Consider the following 16,345-nt stretch of genomic DNA (forward strand, 5'->3'; position numbering starts at 1 on the left):
TCTGCTGTCATATGTTTATAAATCCAAGCAGATAGCCACTTTAAAGCTATTTGAAGTGTGTTTGCTAATTGTTGTGTCAAGATCGATCATCTAAATAATTTGGCCAATTGTTTTATTATGGTACGTGTGGCATTTGATTTCTTGACTGGATACCACTGGTGCATCATGCATTATTGACTAGACAAAGAATTTTGTGGAGTATTGGTGTGGAAAGCTGTTATTCTGATTTGTTTGAGAATTTCTTTCTTCTGCGAACCAAGTTCTATTGTGACACTATATTGGCGGTTTTAGATTTTATGAAGAAGGAATGAATTTATTTATGAGTTCATTTTAACATTAATTTTTGTGAAAAAAGAGACATGCCTTTTCACCGAAATGTTATTTATTATTTTTTAAAGTTATTGTATGATGAAATGTTTGTTTATAAATCACCTATTTGATTTCCTTTTTACTCTGAGTTCGTTTATGAACCATTTGCATGATAACTTTTGCTGCATGAAATTTACAACACTTCCCCTTGTAGGCTGCTATATCTGAAGGACAATTTTCTTGTTGCTTTTGATTTATACATTACTTTAACCTTATTTGTTTGAAATGTAACTTTATACATAGGATGCAGTATTTGTTTGTTTCGAACAATTCTCAAGTCTATATGTCACCATTTCCATATTCTAACATCTGGTGTGGGAGATTGTCTCTAGGCTTCTGCTGGGTTGATGGGCGATGATGATATCAATGCAGATAAAGACAACAAAAAAGAAGACACAAACGCAACTTCAATCTCTTGAAAAATTCTACTCAGGTATCAATTTGCTTGCGTTGAATCCTTTCATTTTGGTTTGCTTTTTTCTGTCATCCTTTCTGTTTTTTAATGAATGTCCATTTGTTTGAATGTTATCAAGGGTCTTATTTCTGATTGCATGCAGAGGAGAAATATCCCAAGCAAAAGGCATTGGAAGAGTATGCTACATCCCTGAATTTGACATATAGCCAGATCCGCACATGGTTTGTTGAGAGGAGAAGGAAAGAGAAAAGGGAGAATGAAGCTCTAAGTAACTCAAAATCCAGTGAATCTGTGCAACCAGAATCAGATCAATCAAATGACAGTGCATTGTTTGCTGTGGATAGGCATGTTGGGCGGAAAGACAAACACTCAGCACCAATGATGCGTAGGAAAGATATATCAGGTCAGGGGGAGATAAAAGGCCACACTTTGCTGATATGTGACGAGCTACAGAATCCAGAATCAACCTGTTTAAAGAAGAGATTCTCTGCAGGATATTCTAATCAGCTTGTGAGACATAAAGATAGACACAACATTTCAGGACAACAGATGAAGAACTCTCTTGGGGGAAGAGTGTATCGTGCAGAAAAGAAACATCTTGTTCGCTTACAAGTTTTATTTTCCAAGGACCATATTTTAAAAAAAGTATTTCGCAAAGATGGTCCTCCCCTTGGAGTAGAGTTTGATCCCCTTCCTGCAAATGTGTTTGGCCAACGTACAGGTATGTTTTTCTCTGTTTAGATTGACAGGGAAAACAGATTTGTAAATTGATGCACCTCTCTCTCTCTCTCTCTCTCCCTCCCCGACCCCCCCCCCCCCGTGGATGAATGGTACTGTTAATAGTGGTCATTTTTCCAAGATGGTGGTATGGTGTATTCAAATATGTGCTATCCAACAAAAGAGAAGGAAAAAGTTGAACATGATCAAGCAAAGACATTAAGCAGCTATGTGTTGTCATCTGCTATAATACAATTTTCAAAATTTCGGTGTAGAAAGGATACATATCTTTGGCATGAGCTTAACTGTATTGTCAGCCTTGAATTAAGTTATATAAACCTTGTCATCTGCTATAACACAATTTTCAAAATTTCAATGTAGAAAGGATATATATTAGCTTAACTATTTTACAAGCCTTGAATTACCATATGTAAACCTGGGAAAGATCTGGATCAGATTTCATCTTTTGAGATGGGTATTGTTAACATATATTAGACTTTTCCAACTTTCATTTTCTGTTATGATGTGGTGTTATAGCTTAGCACTTCCTCCCATCGAGTCTTTTGTACTTATTAGGACAAGATAAAATTTAAAAATCATCCTACCATCTTATCTGAGTCTTTCATCAGCTAGGCTTCTAATTTTAACAAACTGATATGTTGAAGATCTATTTCTTGCGTTTCTGCCTCTGGTCTGTGCTACCATTGCCATCAGTGTGCTTATTGACTTGTTGCTAAATATTCTGGATATCAGGGTTTAACACTTTAACTACTTTAGTGAATGACAACTTATCTGTAAGGTTTCTGTCTGGGAGACACAGATAAACATTGATATGCTCTCGATCACTTAATTGTAAGCATCTTTTATGATTTTTATCTATATCTCAGAGAGTTTTTCTGTTGCTTGTTTCTGTATAATGGATATCTTAACAATGTGCTTATATGTTAACTTGCAGTACAATTCAGTATAAAGTATAAACCATTTAATTTGATGCCTTATCTCATTTGTTCAGGATTTTTTTACTTATTTTTAAATGCATTTGCATTTTTGTGTTTCTAACTTTATGTGGATCAATGCTTTTTTGCATGTGTACAGGTTCCCAAAACCTTCAGTCTTGTCGGGAAAGCCAAAAAAGCCTCAAAAGGAGAAAGGTACTTGAACAATTTTTAAATGATCTGATAAGTATTTCAGTTTTCCTTTCAAAGTGGCAAATTTTGGTCTATCCATAATAGTTGGGATAAGTCGTACTGGTCTCAGTGTAGGTAGTTATTACTAAATGTAATGTGCTAAGCAGGTTTTTCTTATAAAGCATTCTTGTATTGTACTTTATTCTCTTCTTTGTTAGATGCATTAATTGTTTGAGAAAAAATATACTTCTTTTGCAATTTATTGTATAATCTGTCTTGATAGGAACTTAATTTTGAATACATTCAGTTTCATATTTGAAGAGTCCTCATCTAGTTATATATCTATTAATTATTTATTTTGATTTTTTTTGCTCAAATCTATCCAAGCCTTCTAGATTCATGATCATGCTCAATGGCTGAGATCGTCTTAGTGGGGTGTGACTTGGTTGGTATTATTTTATCAGCATCACATCAATGATGAGGAAAAGGACTATGACCTTATGATGTTTACCTGATGCTGTGCTTACCAAAATGTGCTCATCTCTTCATTTGAGATTTGAAATATAATCTAACTCATGGTTTTCTTTGATTTGCTTTCATCAAATACATTCATTTGTAGGTCTCTGAGTCTCCTATGGCAGACCCCGTAACTTCTCATGAAAGAAATGTTCCTGAAAGGAAGTATGGTATTGGAAAAGGTTTGATGACAGTATGGCATGCAACGAATTCAGGAAGTGGAAAGATTCCAACTGGTATTGATTTTGTAGATGGAAGTGAATCCTGGATGCTCTTCACATCGAATGCTTCTTTGAAAGAAACATCATGTCAGGTTTCAAAAGGAATGCGGCAAAGAAAACAGGTTCAGTAAATGTTTTATTATTTAATTTTGTCTTTTTTCTGTTCTTGTAGATTTAACCAATCCTGACCCCTTGGTTGTGGAACTCTTGCTTCTTTTCATATCTAGATAAATGATAATCTCTTAATAACATTTTTTCATTTTGCAGAAGGAAAACACATCACGGAAAAAGATACAGGAGAAGAGCAAGCTTCCCATGAGGAAAAGAAAGGTACTGTTGCCTTGAATATTCTCTGTGATATGGGTATTAAATCAAGAATGAAATCACCGGCTGGTGAAACTAGCTGAAGTGCCGCTAAAAGAGAGATATTCTCTAGCTTCTAAATTGGATAGAGATTATGGAAGCTTTTGTATGTAGTCACAGTGTTTCTTGGTCAAGTAACTTAAAGATGTGATGTAGAAATGCAAATTTACATTAAGGGATCATGTATTATGTTCTTTGAATTTTATGCACAATACTCAGGTACCATGTAGCAAGGATGTAGATCAGAAGAAACCTTATCTGAGAGAATGCAAGCTTTCGCTTGATGAGTCTTTAGAACAATCCAATATGCTGACAGTATTAATTGATGACGAGGAGCTGGAACTCACGGAGTTACAGGCTGGACCAAATCCATTGAGATGTTCTGCCCATCTTGCTTCAAGTGGGAGACATGGGTGTCCACTTTGCAAAGGTTTATTTATTCCCTTAATGCCCTAGGGATCTGTCTTATCTTGTCAGACATGCGTCATCTAATACACCTTTTCTTTAGACTTGTTGGCCAGGTTTCCTCCAGAAAGTGTGAAAATGAAGCAGCCATTCTGTACAAGACCATGGGATTCTTCACCAGAACTTGTTAAAAAACTGTTCAAGGTCAGCGAACTAGTCTTTTTCACTGTTCATTGCATCTTCATCTGGTGCCTAAATTCATGCAACTTCCACTACATGGCATGAGGAATAAAGTACATCTTTGCCTCAGTTACACTAGCACAGTGGTGTCATTTGATAAACATTTTCATTGTTGCTGTGAAGAGGACATTGCTAAGCAAGACAAGTCTATCAGTGGCCCAACTTGAAATTTCCCGTTCATGTTTACTAGAAAAATTATTTATTAGTCATGCTGTAAGAATAGACTAAAATGACCAAACATAGCAAAATGTTATTGCTTATCCTACTCTTAAGTCATGGATTTAAAAGGGGAATGATACATTTTAAACCCTGGCCCCTAAGATTTCCTTATTGATTATGTTAAACCTTACATTTGGTTTCTGATATGAACATTATACTCTATCCTTCTGTAGCCCCCGGCGCCCCCGACCCCCCAAAAACAACAAAAAAAATTCTTTTTTTTAAAAAAAAAAAATTTGTAGCATAACAATTTATAAATGAAATTAAATACCTAAGTAATTTAATGGAGGAACCTGGCAGGAAGAAAGAAAGACAGTTATGTCATTTATATAGATCTAGAATTGTATCAAGGAGAAAGAAGGAAAAGAGATGATTCATAAATTCTAATGGCAGAGAATTCGATGAGCTCTAAATTACTTATTTGTGTGCCCCCATCTGATATTCCCACTTATAATCAATAAATTTTAGTAGTCTGGAAGGAAATCTGATCCTTTGCAGTTTCACTTTAACTGTCTAACCTTTTTTAGGGTTGATATGGTGAATCCTTTAACGCCATTCATATTCATTTAGGGGTTTTCTTGATATAAATCTGGATTCGTAAATGTGTATTTTCCCATTGCTGCTAAACCGAAGCCCCTTTCTGAATTCCTCATTTTATCTTCAGTCATGCTTCACCTAGATTCTAATGTACTTAATATTCACTTTTTACCTCATCTTTCCTACTTATACAACAATTCCAGTGGTAGCTTTCACCACATATCTGATCAATTGAGACTTTATCCACTGTGAGTTTCATAACTATGAAACCTCCTGAATGAGAGCTACTAGTCAATTTATGAAAACTAGTCAAATGGCTACAAGTGTTTGCTTTGATGGTTGATTTCATTCAGAATCAGCTATTATTCTTTCTCTTGTTATCCGAGAATATCAATTTTTTATTTTAAATAGTAAGTTTGGATGCTGATTGTGGAAAATGATGCAGACAATGTTTCATCTTTTACTGTGTATTATGAATATCTTCGTAATTCTATACTTTATATAAGATGATAGAAACATGGGTCAATGTGCTACCTCTTGCATCTGCTACTATTAGAATACCCAGACCCTTAAGTTTAAGTATCTGCACCGGACCCTTCAGACATGGTTATTGGCATTATGACAATTGGCTATGGACCAGTAAGAAGAAATTCTAGAATACTGAATGGATCAGACACTTAAGCATGCACCAACCCGAGATACATAAATAAAAAAACTTGCAGCATATGTTTGCTTTTCTTTGGGCTTCCCAAGTCATAACCAGCACAAGGAAATGGCACTAATTGCAGGGTAACAGCATCCATGTAGAAAATTATATATTATGATGGTATGCTGTATTTTATATAACGGATCCTCAGTCCACCCCTTCTTCCTCTGCATATATTAACCAAACCTGAATTGGTATGCTTTTTTCCCTATTCCCTTTCCAACTAGAAGCTTTGAGGTAAATCTTACTTATAACATACTTTGCTGCAAATAGCAGAATGGTATTGGGATAGATCTTACTTTTGTCATCTGAAATTGCCATATTATTGTACTGTTGAAATATCTATCTGATGCCTTGTTTCTCAAACAGGTTTTGCGTTTCTTATATACTCATTCTGTAACAATTGAAGTATGCCCCTTTACCCTCGATGAGTTTGCTCAGGCCTTCCATGACAAGGTGAAACATTTTTGAAGGCTAAATCAAAATCAACTATATTAGGGCTATTTTTTAGGAGCTCACTCTATGTGATTGTTGTTGCTTGTCGATATTGAGCTGTTACTTTTCATATGTGATTTTCAGGACTCCTTGTTATTAGGAAAAATTCATGTGGCTCTTCTCAGGCTGCTTCTGTTAGATGTGGAGGGGGAGATGACTGCTGGACTCATTCGTCGGGCTTCCAAGGATTGCAGATTTCTGGGGTTTCTGAACTTTGTAAGTTTATGATCGTGGGTGAATGCTTCATGCAATTTCTTCTTGTTGTCATTATTGTAAAACCATCCAGAAGTAACTTTATTACTACTGATTGGCTCCCCCCCCAACCCCAAATAAAAGAAGAACAAGAAGAAGAAGAAGCATGCTACGAATTTGATCTCTTGTAACTCCTTGTTTTCAACATGTGCATGCAAACTTATGTATCATTATGTTCTTCTTTGTTGCTATTGTGATGAAACATAAAATTTAGACATATCATTGTTAGCTGAGCTATGTGTCTGGACCCATCAATTATTGTCTTAGCATTTCTGGACTTACAATTTTCCATAATTATTTGTTAGAATAAGCTATGACCTTCTTCATTTCATGAGCAAGTGATTCAGAAGAAAATATTGAGGAACTCTTTTTTGGCCTATATTAGGTTTCCTTTCATAGAGATTCTTTTTATGAAAAGAGGCTCTAAATTAGGTTTAGCTTTAGTATCAGTAGCATGCACAGTTTTCGAGATGTTCCACATTTAGATGCTGTTTAGTCAGAAAATACATTGAAATTAGTTGCTTTCACTGTAGGTTAATTTCTTTTATTACATCATTCAAATAATACCAAGAAATTTGTGTTTTGGGACTTAGATTTTATGGTTTGGTTGGGTTATCCTCTGACGTTTATAAATGATTCAAATTTTTGACATTAATTCAAATATTCAATGCTTTATTCTTCTCCACTATGACTGTCCTCATTGTGTAACTTCACCTCCCTTCTTTCTTGTGCTTTCCTTTTTATGGTGAAACTCTCATGAATAAATTAATTTTGAATTTGTATCAAATGCAGGTCAGGGAACAAGAATTTGATGTGAATTTATGGAGTAGATCTCTCAATCCTCTTACATGGACTGAAATACTGCGACAAGTGTTGGTTGCAGCAGGTTATGGTTCAAAGCAGAATGCATTAAAGAGAGAAATTTTTAACAAGGTATTGAAAAATGAATCTTCAGCATGATGGATAATTATGAGGCAAAGGTTCAAGTGCTGACGCTGGTGGTTGTGCCAGTCGCTGGCCTGCGTGGCACATGTTGCTCTGTGCCAGCACAGGTGTTGTGCAATGTGGAAACAGAAAATTCAGAAAGGATTTAATATCCTGTTTGAATTTAAAAAATATTTTAAAAACAAATAATAGATACTGCATCATCCTTTGTTGTTTGTCGGTACTGGTCCTGACATGATATGTGCTGGTTGGGACAGACCAGCACAGGCTGGCATTCAAAACCTTTATTTGAATTATTATTATTATCATCATTATTATTAACTAGGGCCATGTGTTTTCTTATCTGTTTGTTGACATTGTTTGTGACATATCTATTACTAACATGTTTCTATAGCAGCGGGTTTAACAGTGCTGCTTGATTTGTTATATATCTTGTCATTCTTTTGTTAGATTGAGTCAAGGCAAGAGAGTTACTATCTATGTCCTGTAAGAACAACCAAATTATCATTTGATCAGGTTGTGAAAATTATTCAACATTTACTATTGTTTAGTACCTGTAGATTGCTTCATGGATGATTGATCATGTTACACAGGCTACCAAGCAATTTTAAAACTGCTTTCATTGTACAATGTAGGATAGCACTGTCTAAATCTTAAGTGAGTTGTTAGATTACTTGCATTATTTTTATTTCTGAGCTCCAGATCAGATGTTTTCATTCACTATGTTGTTTCCATTTACTTGCTGGTCCTTTAGATGTATCCAACCTATTTATCTTATGTATGTTGTCATTCTTAGTGTTATTGTAAGTTTTGTGCCTCATCAGGTTCAGGTAAAGAAGTGCAATTTTTTGCAGGGCTGAAATAGTTGTGAATTAAAAGAAAATGCCTTATTGTTTACTTTTTATATATTCATGTTGTAGGAGAGGAATCGAATGGCCAAATATGGCCTACGTCCCCGTACACTGAAAGGAGAACTATTTGCATTGTTATCCAAGCAAGGAACTGGTGGTTTAAAAGTTTCTGAGTTGGCAAGAGCTTCTCAGGTATAATCACCAAAAGACTATGATGCATCCTTGGAAAAATCAAGCGTCATTATGTAAGATACCTGAAAAAGCAAGTTTGCCACATATTCATATGACATTTATTTGTTAATTTCTTCAGATTGTTGACCTTGACCTCCCCAACACAACAGAAGAACTAGAACAGCTGATAGGCTTAACTCTTTCCAGTGACATCACATTGTTTGAAAAGATCGGGCCTTCTGCATATCGTCTTCGTGTGGATCCACATGTTAAAGGAAAACTGGATCTGCTATCAGAGACTGAAGATTCAGGAAGTGTGGATGATGACTCTGTGGATGCCAGTTCCAGCAGTGATGATTCTGATGATTCTGAGGAGATGAATTCTGCTATACAGGAAAGGCAGATTGTTAAGTACAAGGCTGGGCGAAGGAAAACTGGCCAGAAGATAGCTAAATGCACTGAGATTGATGAAAGTTATTCAGGGGAAGCATGGGTCCTAGGATTGATGGAGGGTGAATACTCAGATCTAAGCATTGAAGAGAAGTTGAATGCTTTGGCAGCTCTGGTTGATCTTGTAGGCGCTGGGTCTATTTTAAGAACTAAGGTGATAAGGAGTTACCTGACCTTCCCGTTATAGTCTTGCTTGTTTATTCTAAAATATTGGTTATCTATTTTTCTTTTTTCTCCTAGTTTCGTTCTCAGGATGTTTAGGGTTTTTACATATTTATCTTTAAAAAGTGCTTATTTGCTCATTTTCCCGTAGGAAATTGGAAACTGCATGTTTCCCTGCAATGATTTGAAATTTGTTTATATGCCCCTCCAAAAATCTGAAAGTTTCATAAATTCCCTTTCTCTTAGGTTTCATGTTGCTTATTTATGGCTGAGATGTAGAAGTTGTTTTATGCTTCTAAAATTTTGGAAGAATCATGTATAAATAGGGGAAAATAGTCCATGAACAACTTAAGTTTAGGTTTCACCCAGCCAAACTAATATTGAAAATATGCAAGTAAATGCAACATGATAGATGTAAATTTCAAACATTTAAAGGTGCAGATATTCCTCTTTACATTTAAGGGCTAAATATTCAAGTTAGGATTTTTGAGGGGCATATACATGCAGAAATCCCTGTTAATTTTTTTAACTGTGCAGCCATCCATCAAGAATGCATCCGCATATTTCGGCTTTTCTTTTGTTTTTTGGGGAATTTTTTGAGAGGACATTTATACATTCTTGATTTTCTATATATTTGGGTAAACATATGCCAGCCTTTTGTTTTTTGCATCTACAATTTCAACCATATTAAGCTTTCTCTCTTCTGAATTAATGAATCACAGCTTATCCCTCTATATTTGTTTGTTCTCATTGATTAATCTGGTGTCTGTTCATTCTCATTATTTCTTTTTGTAACCTTGATTATTTTTCTTCTATACTATTGTGCCACCACCACTTTGATAATTGATATGTTGTTGAACAAATGCATCATATTTTGTTATTTCTGTTGCATGAATCTTTTCTTCTCAAAGTTTTCTTATACTGATAAAGAAAATTGAACGTCAGTGCTACGATAATTTATCAACATTAACTGCATTGTGTTGCAACTAACCCCAGTGAAAGGTATGATAATAATGCTTTTCTTGCTCTGAAAACAGAGTTGTTCTCAGTTTCACTCTTCTGTTGCTTCAACCTGAACTTGTCTTCATTTCCAGCTCAGAAGCCCCACTATTTGATTTGTCATGATATGTTTTCTTAATCTGGGAGATCAAAGTTTGATTGCACTGGATAAATGAGAAATTCTGTTATCCGATGAATTTAGATTGGCAAACCCTTTTGTTCAACACAGTATCAGAAAATCTTTGGTTTTGTAATTTTTCTTGGCTCAGCTTTCCTAGAGCTTGTAAACTATTTTACTTATGTTACTCTTTCTGTGCAGGAACCAATGAGAGCCATATCATTCATTCCCAACACACGATCTCATGGATCAGGTGCAAAAATAAAGAAATCATCAAGTGATCATTATCTACCACCGCAAGCATCCGGGGAGGGACTTGCCCATAATGTAGAAGAAACATATTCTTTACCAGTTTCTTGTCCAACTGATTTTTCTGCTACGTTCTTAAAGACATCTAAGAAGGGGCAGTCCTTTGTCAATACAAATGGATATCGGCCTGGTGGTCCCAGAACAAAGAACCCTGAGCCTATGGGAGAGCCTGGTCAAGTTGTTCATCCATTACAATCCATATATTTAGGATCTGATCGTAGGTACAATAGCTATTGGCTTTTTCTTGGCCCTTGTACCGCAGATGATCCAGGACATCGAAGGGTCTATTTCGAGTCTTCTGAAGATGGTCATTGGGAGGTGATTGATACATCACAGGTTGTTTATAATCTCCTTCTTCTGTCAATTAAAGAAATGCATTGAATCTTCTTATTACTTATTTTCTCTAAGCTAACCTGGAAAAAATATCACTGTCTTCAACTGCAATGCAGGCTTTGCGTATGCTTCTCTCCGTGTTAGATGGTAGAGGCACACGGGAGGCTCGTCTTTTTGCATCTTTGGAGAAGAGGGAAACATGTCTTTGTCAAGCAATGGATGAGTATATCACTGATGAAATTAGAATCAGGCAAACAAGAAGATCTGATCCATCTGACTTAGATAGGAATAGTGGAGATGGATCTTCACCTATTTCAGATGTAGACAACATTATGATTCCTGCAGAATCAACAGATAATCTATTGTCTGCATCTGGTGCCATCATTCTCGAAGTTGGGAGGAGTGGTCAAGATAAGAAGCAAAAATGGGAACGTCTGCAGGCATTTGACAAATGGATATGGAGTTCTTTCTATTCCAGTCTTAATGCTGTAAAATACAGGAAACGATCATACATGGAATCTTTAGCACGCTGTGAGAGTTGCCATGATTTGTACTGGAGAGATGAAAAACATTGTAAAATATGCCACACTACCTTTGAGATAGATTTTGATCTGGAAGAAAGATATGCCATCCATGTAGCAACATGTAGGGAAATAGAGGATACGAGCGAGTTTCCAAAGCATAAGGTTCTTCCTTCACAGTTGCAAGCACTCAAGGCAGCCATTCATGCAATTGAGGTGAATCCTTAATCTGACTTAGAGTCTTTAACAGTTTAACCCCTTGATGTTTGTCACATCTGAGTATGAAATTGTACTCTAATTTTGATTTTTAATTGCATCCTGCAAGGATTCCGAAAAAAATGTATTTAATTTGCATTATGTTCGTGGTATAAGTAGCAATAGTTTGAGTGCTCTAATTGGTAAAATCTCTGTTTACTGTTTTTCTACAGGCGATTATGCCTGAGGCAGCATTAGCTAATACATGGACAAGTTCAGCACACAAGGTCTGGGTCAAGCGGCTCCGACGCACATCTTCTCTGGCAGAGCTTCTGCAGGTTTGGTTTCCAAAAAAAAAAAGTTTTTTCCATTATTCATTGGTCAAATTATTAAATTCTACAAGGTTTCTGACATACACTTTCTTTCTTTTGGTTCGTTTCTTATAAACATCCATGGCAGGTTCTTGTTGATTTTGTTGGTGCCATAAACGAGGAGTGGTTGTATGAATGTGCTTCTGCCTTAGGTTCTAATATGGATTTAGATGATATCATTGTATATTTTCAGACCATGCCGCAAACAACATCTGCAGTCGCACTTTGGATGGTCAAACTGGATTCTTTGATTGGTCCTTATTTGGAAAGTGTTCAATCTGAAAGAAGATTAACAAGCATGTCGCAGTTAAAACGTATGATAACATCTTACTATGATTTATATTCATAACCTTTTCTTAAGAAATCTTCATGTTGTTCTTCCTAAGTGCTTGTGTCATGCTTGTTTTGTAAGTATGATTTATTGTTTGTCATTTTTAGATATATCTTTTGATACATGGCTTATCTATGACAATCTGGAAATCATTCTATTAGTGGGATGGAAATGTATCACTTTGATTTGCTTTCAATTAGCAGCCTTATAAATTTATTTAGTGCTAATCCTTTTGTTGTATTCATTCCTCTTCTGAAGCAATTATTGTTATTCAGTATTCTATGGTTTTACCATGCATCAGTAACTGCCTTATTGTGTTTCTTATTTACCGCCAATTAATTAGTTTCATAACTTCTATTTTATTACATCGCAATTCTGAGATCAACCTTTCTTTTCCTGTGGGGTGGGAATTTGCCATATTATATTTATGCCATATCTTTTAACTTAGTGCATTTGTAGTGTTTATGCACTAGTTTTGGTTATGATGTTTTTTATGAGAAACCCAAGAATGAAACTGCTAAACCCATGAAGATGAACTTAAGAAAGCTGATTGTGATTATCAGAGGGTCGATGATGTCCCATGGTGCCCCACTTTGGTTCTACTTCTAGTTTGCAGTACCTCAGGTCCTTCTCAGTTAATAACTGAAAATTGTCATTTGTTTACGAACTTTTTAAGTACTATGGTCATGTCCTTGCTGTTAGATTGGAGGTAATCATGTGGCAATTAGATTCTTGGGAGTCATAGTGTCTTCAGAGAGCAAGCTTTGTAATCTCATGCATATTGGCCTTGTACCAGCTGATATATGTACGACACCCATGAGCAGGTACAATGAGAGCTGCTCTGCACTGGTTTTGGGTGAATTGGGCCATATAGCATCATATCGAGGCTTGTCGAGGAATATTGTTATTTCGTGCTAGGGTGGAGTTTTTTTTTTTTTTTTTGTCCCTTTGGGGTGGTAGGGGGGAGCGGGGCAGTTGTGCTTTTTGCTGTACTCGGTGCTCTTTTAGTAGATATTTATACTTCCTATCAAATAATGAAAGAAACACCAAACATGTTGAGGATATATTGCAAAATCATAATAATTCTATTCAAAATGAATTTTTTAAAGCTCAGCATTGATCATGGTACATGTTTGTATTTTGAGTTGCCCAAGAAGATTTTGCAAGGTTATTTTTATGAACATCGATAGTTTGACTTGATTGCTAGTGTGAGATGCATAAAGTAATTTGAAGCCACCGTATTGATCCTGGGACTGGGAGTTTCAGAAAATAATTTTCCTTCTGAAGAGAGAATTCATTTGAACATTTTCATGGCCTTTGATGTTCTAGAGGCAAAATTGCCTCTGTAGTAGACATCCTTGTGATTTTTCAACGCAGGAAAAGGATAAATATAATGTTAACATGTCTTTCAATACATTGATTGTTTACTAAAATTTATGGTAGTAACTATTGCTAAGCTAGTGCATGTCATCGAACATTTTAACGTTGTATGTGGGTTCCCCTCTTAGCTGTCCTTCCTGGCTGTATATGATCAACTTATGATGAATGTTTTTGCCTTGCTTTGCTCGAGATGCATCTTTCCCTGACCTTTTTTTCAACATTTCAAAATTTTGCATTCCAGAAAGCCAGGCCTGTACGAGATGGCTTGGAATCAATAAAGATAATTTTTAGCATGCGTCCAAGTCAAGACCATCAGGACACAAGCTAATGCCAGTGATGACATCCACAGGATTGGAAGATGTATGGCCTGCATAATCTCTCTTGAGTCTGGAGCATTTGTTCGTACTGATGATGAGAGATTCTTCTACAGTCTTTTACTCTGGATTTCTCAATCCTTAAGAGCATATATTGGTAATTTAGTTGCCGCAGTTTTGAGCCATACATACCATACAGTGCCAGTTTTGACTGTCTTGAGAATTAGGCAAGTCAGCTGGATCAGCAACAGTTGGAAGTGATTCAGCTGCCAAACAAGATCGGCATGGCCTGACAAGTTTTTGTGCTCATGTATTTTTGACGTATAAGTTTCTCTGATAGCAAAGCAACATTCATGTTAATATTCATCACTTGCATATGTTTGAATGTCTTACAGTTTTTTTGTTTTTTTAATCTCTTCTAATGTCAATTCAGCACATGATCAAAAAATTTTAGTCACAACAGCAATTTCTTGTAATTTGGTGAGTTGTTTGGTTGTCTTTCGGCAGAGTAAGTAATTCTTACATTTTCATGTCAACAGAAATTCATAGCCATCGGCACTGCATTATTGATGATTGTCATAATAACGGAGTCAGTTTCATTCTGAAGCATCAATTGATCTATTTTATTCAATGGTTTAGTGACAGTCTGATTTGAGTCGTCAAATAAAACTAAATTATATGGGCCTATAGACGGTGTTTTCTTGAAGTATTTCTGCTCTTTTTTCACTTGGTGGGTTGTAAATTGAGGGCATTGTTGGGAAACTTTCCTTTGAGCAAGGTTACCTTTTCTATCTGGGGTATTGCTTTAGCTGGAAATCTTTTGTTGCATATATAACAAAAATTTTTATTCTTTAGCTTTTGGAGAACATTATAAAATTTGAAGTTACTATTTGAGAGGAGAACAATGTCAAGATGACAAAATAGATTTAAACTTCTATGCACCTGTGTTTATACAACATGAATTGATTCCCTATACACTTTAATTTAGCTTTATAAGTTAATATTGCTGAATGGCAGAACGTAGCATTCCAAAGGACCTTTAGGAGGAGGATGCAGGGGCTTCAAAGGTGGGATTATGAAGGTATCATGACTGAGGTTATAATTGGTGCATTCCTTTATCGTAAATGGCAGAATATTTGTAGAACTCTCTATGAATTCAGATTTATTTCTCGAATTTCCTTTTGTAGTTTTGCCATATGTGTGGGTGTGTGTGTGTGTGTGTGTGTGTGTGTGTGTGTGTGTGTGTGTATATATATATATATATATATATATATGCTTTATTAGTTAAAAAGATTATAGTTGGAGAGATCAGTCATTACTCTTAGATCGCTTGAGGGTGAGATGTTTTCTATTTTCCGTCCATGCCTCCTCTTTCTAATGATGGAATCAAAATTTGTTGTTACGAAAATTCCTTAATTTTTGTTTTCCTTTGCGTCTTTACGCGTAATGAGAGGGAAGGAATGGGGATTAAAACCTGAAACAAAGTAACATGATATTGTTACATAAAAAGTCCTTGAGGGAGGCTCTCGGGAAGAAACTAACCTTCCTTTTTAAATTTCTCACTCATCGACGTTTTTTTTTTCCCCTTCTGATCACAAGAGATCATTGGTTTTTTTTTTTTTTTTGGGTCCATGAATCAGCGAAAATGGGAGCGAAGGAATTTTTTTTAAAAAAATCCATACCAACGCTGCCCAGACTGTACGGGGCTCGTAAACATCGGATCGCGGAATTATGCGCTTCAAAACTCATTCAATGCTTTTCATGCTTAACCATCACGAATTAAATATGTAAATCACCCTCTGCATCTGCTGTTTGGTTTCCACCATCTGTCATCCCAAAAGCTAGCTCATCGGACACGTGTGAGATTCTGATTCGTTGGCAATGATCGAAGGTACACGGCACCCAACAGCACACTCTTCACGATCAATAATTTGCTGGTAACGGTTAGTTATTAAACCAGAATAGCCGGTTGGACGGTGGCCAAGTACGACAGTCTAAAATACAAAGCGGATCCAAGTAAAAAGTGGACCCCACAGAACTCTGGACACGTGTAAAACGCCAGATATCCCAACATCTGATATCGTACAGTGAACAAACCATCCTAACGGAAGGCTAGAAACAAACGGCTGTAAGCTGCAGTTACTTGAATATTTTGTTATCAATAATAAAAATTTTTATTAACAAGATCTGAAATTCTTATTATTCATTTGTTTATGTTTTTTGACGGACAATAATGATAATATTATATCAAACAATACTTTGACGTCACATGGAAGAAAGAAAACAAAAATATTGAAACTAATTTTTGTATAC

The 16,345-nt window shown here is 35.8% G+C and overlaps 1 protein-coding gene across 1 annotated transcript; it reads left to right on the plus strand.

Annotated features, from left to right (window-relative positions):
* Positions 1-716: 716 nt before the first annotated feature.
* LOC105049406 (homeobox-DDT domain protein RLT3-like) lies at positions 717-14,398 on the plus strand. The gene is given in 18 exon segments (XM_073261620.1): positions 717-751; positions 753-802; positions 927-1,505; positions 2,597-2,652; positions 3,248-3,487; positions 3,633-3,695; positions 3,948-4,158; positions 4,237-4,337; positions 6,205-6,291; positions 6,415-6,546; positions 7,375-7,515; positions 8,448-8,570; positions 8,689-9,153; positions 10,480-10,923; positions 11,037-11,657; positions 11,870-11,974; positions 12,096-12,321; positions 14,068-14,398. Coding segments are annotated over 18 exon segments (3,705 nt in total). The 3' UTR covers positions 14,094-14,398.
* Positions 14,399-16,345: the final 1,947 nt, after the last annotated feature.

The sequence above is a fragment of the Elaeis guineensis genome, chromosome 8, assembly GCF_000442705.2.
Source record: "Elaeis guineensis isolate ETL-2024a chromosome 8, EG11, whole genome shotgun sequence".
Lineage (NCBI taxonomy): Eukaryota > Viridiplantae > Streptophyta > Magnoliopsida > Arecales > Arecaceae > Elaeis > Elaeis guineensis.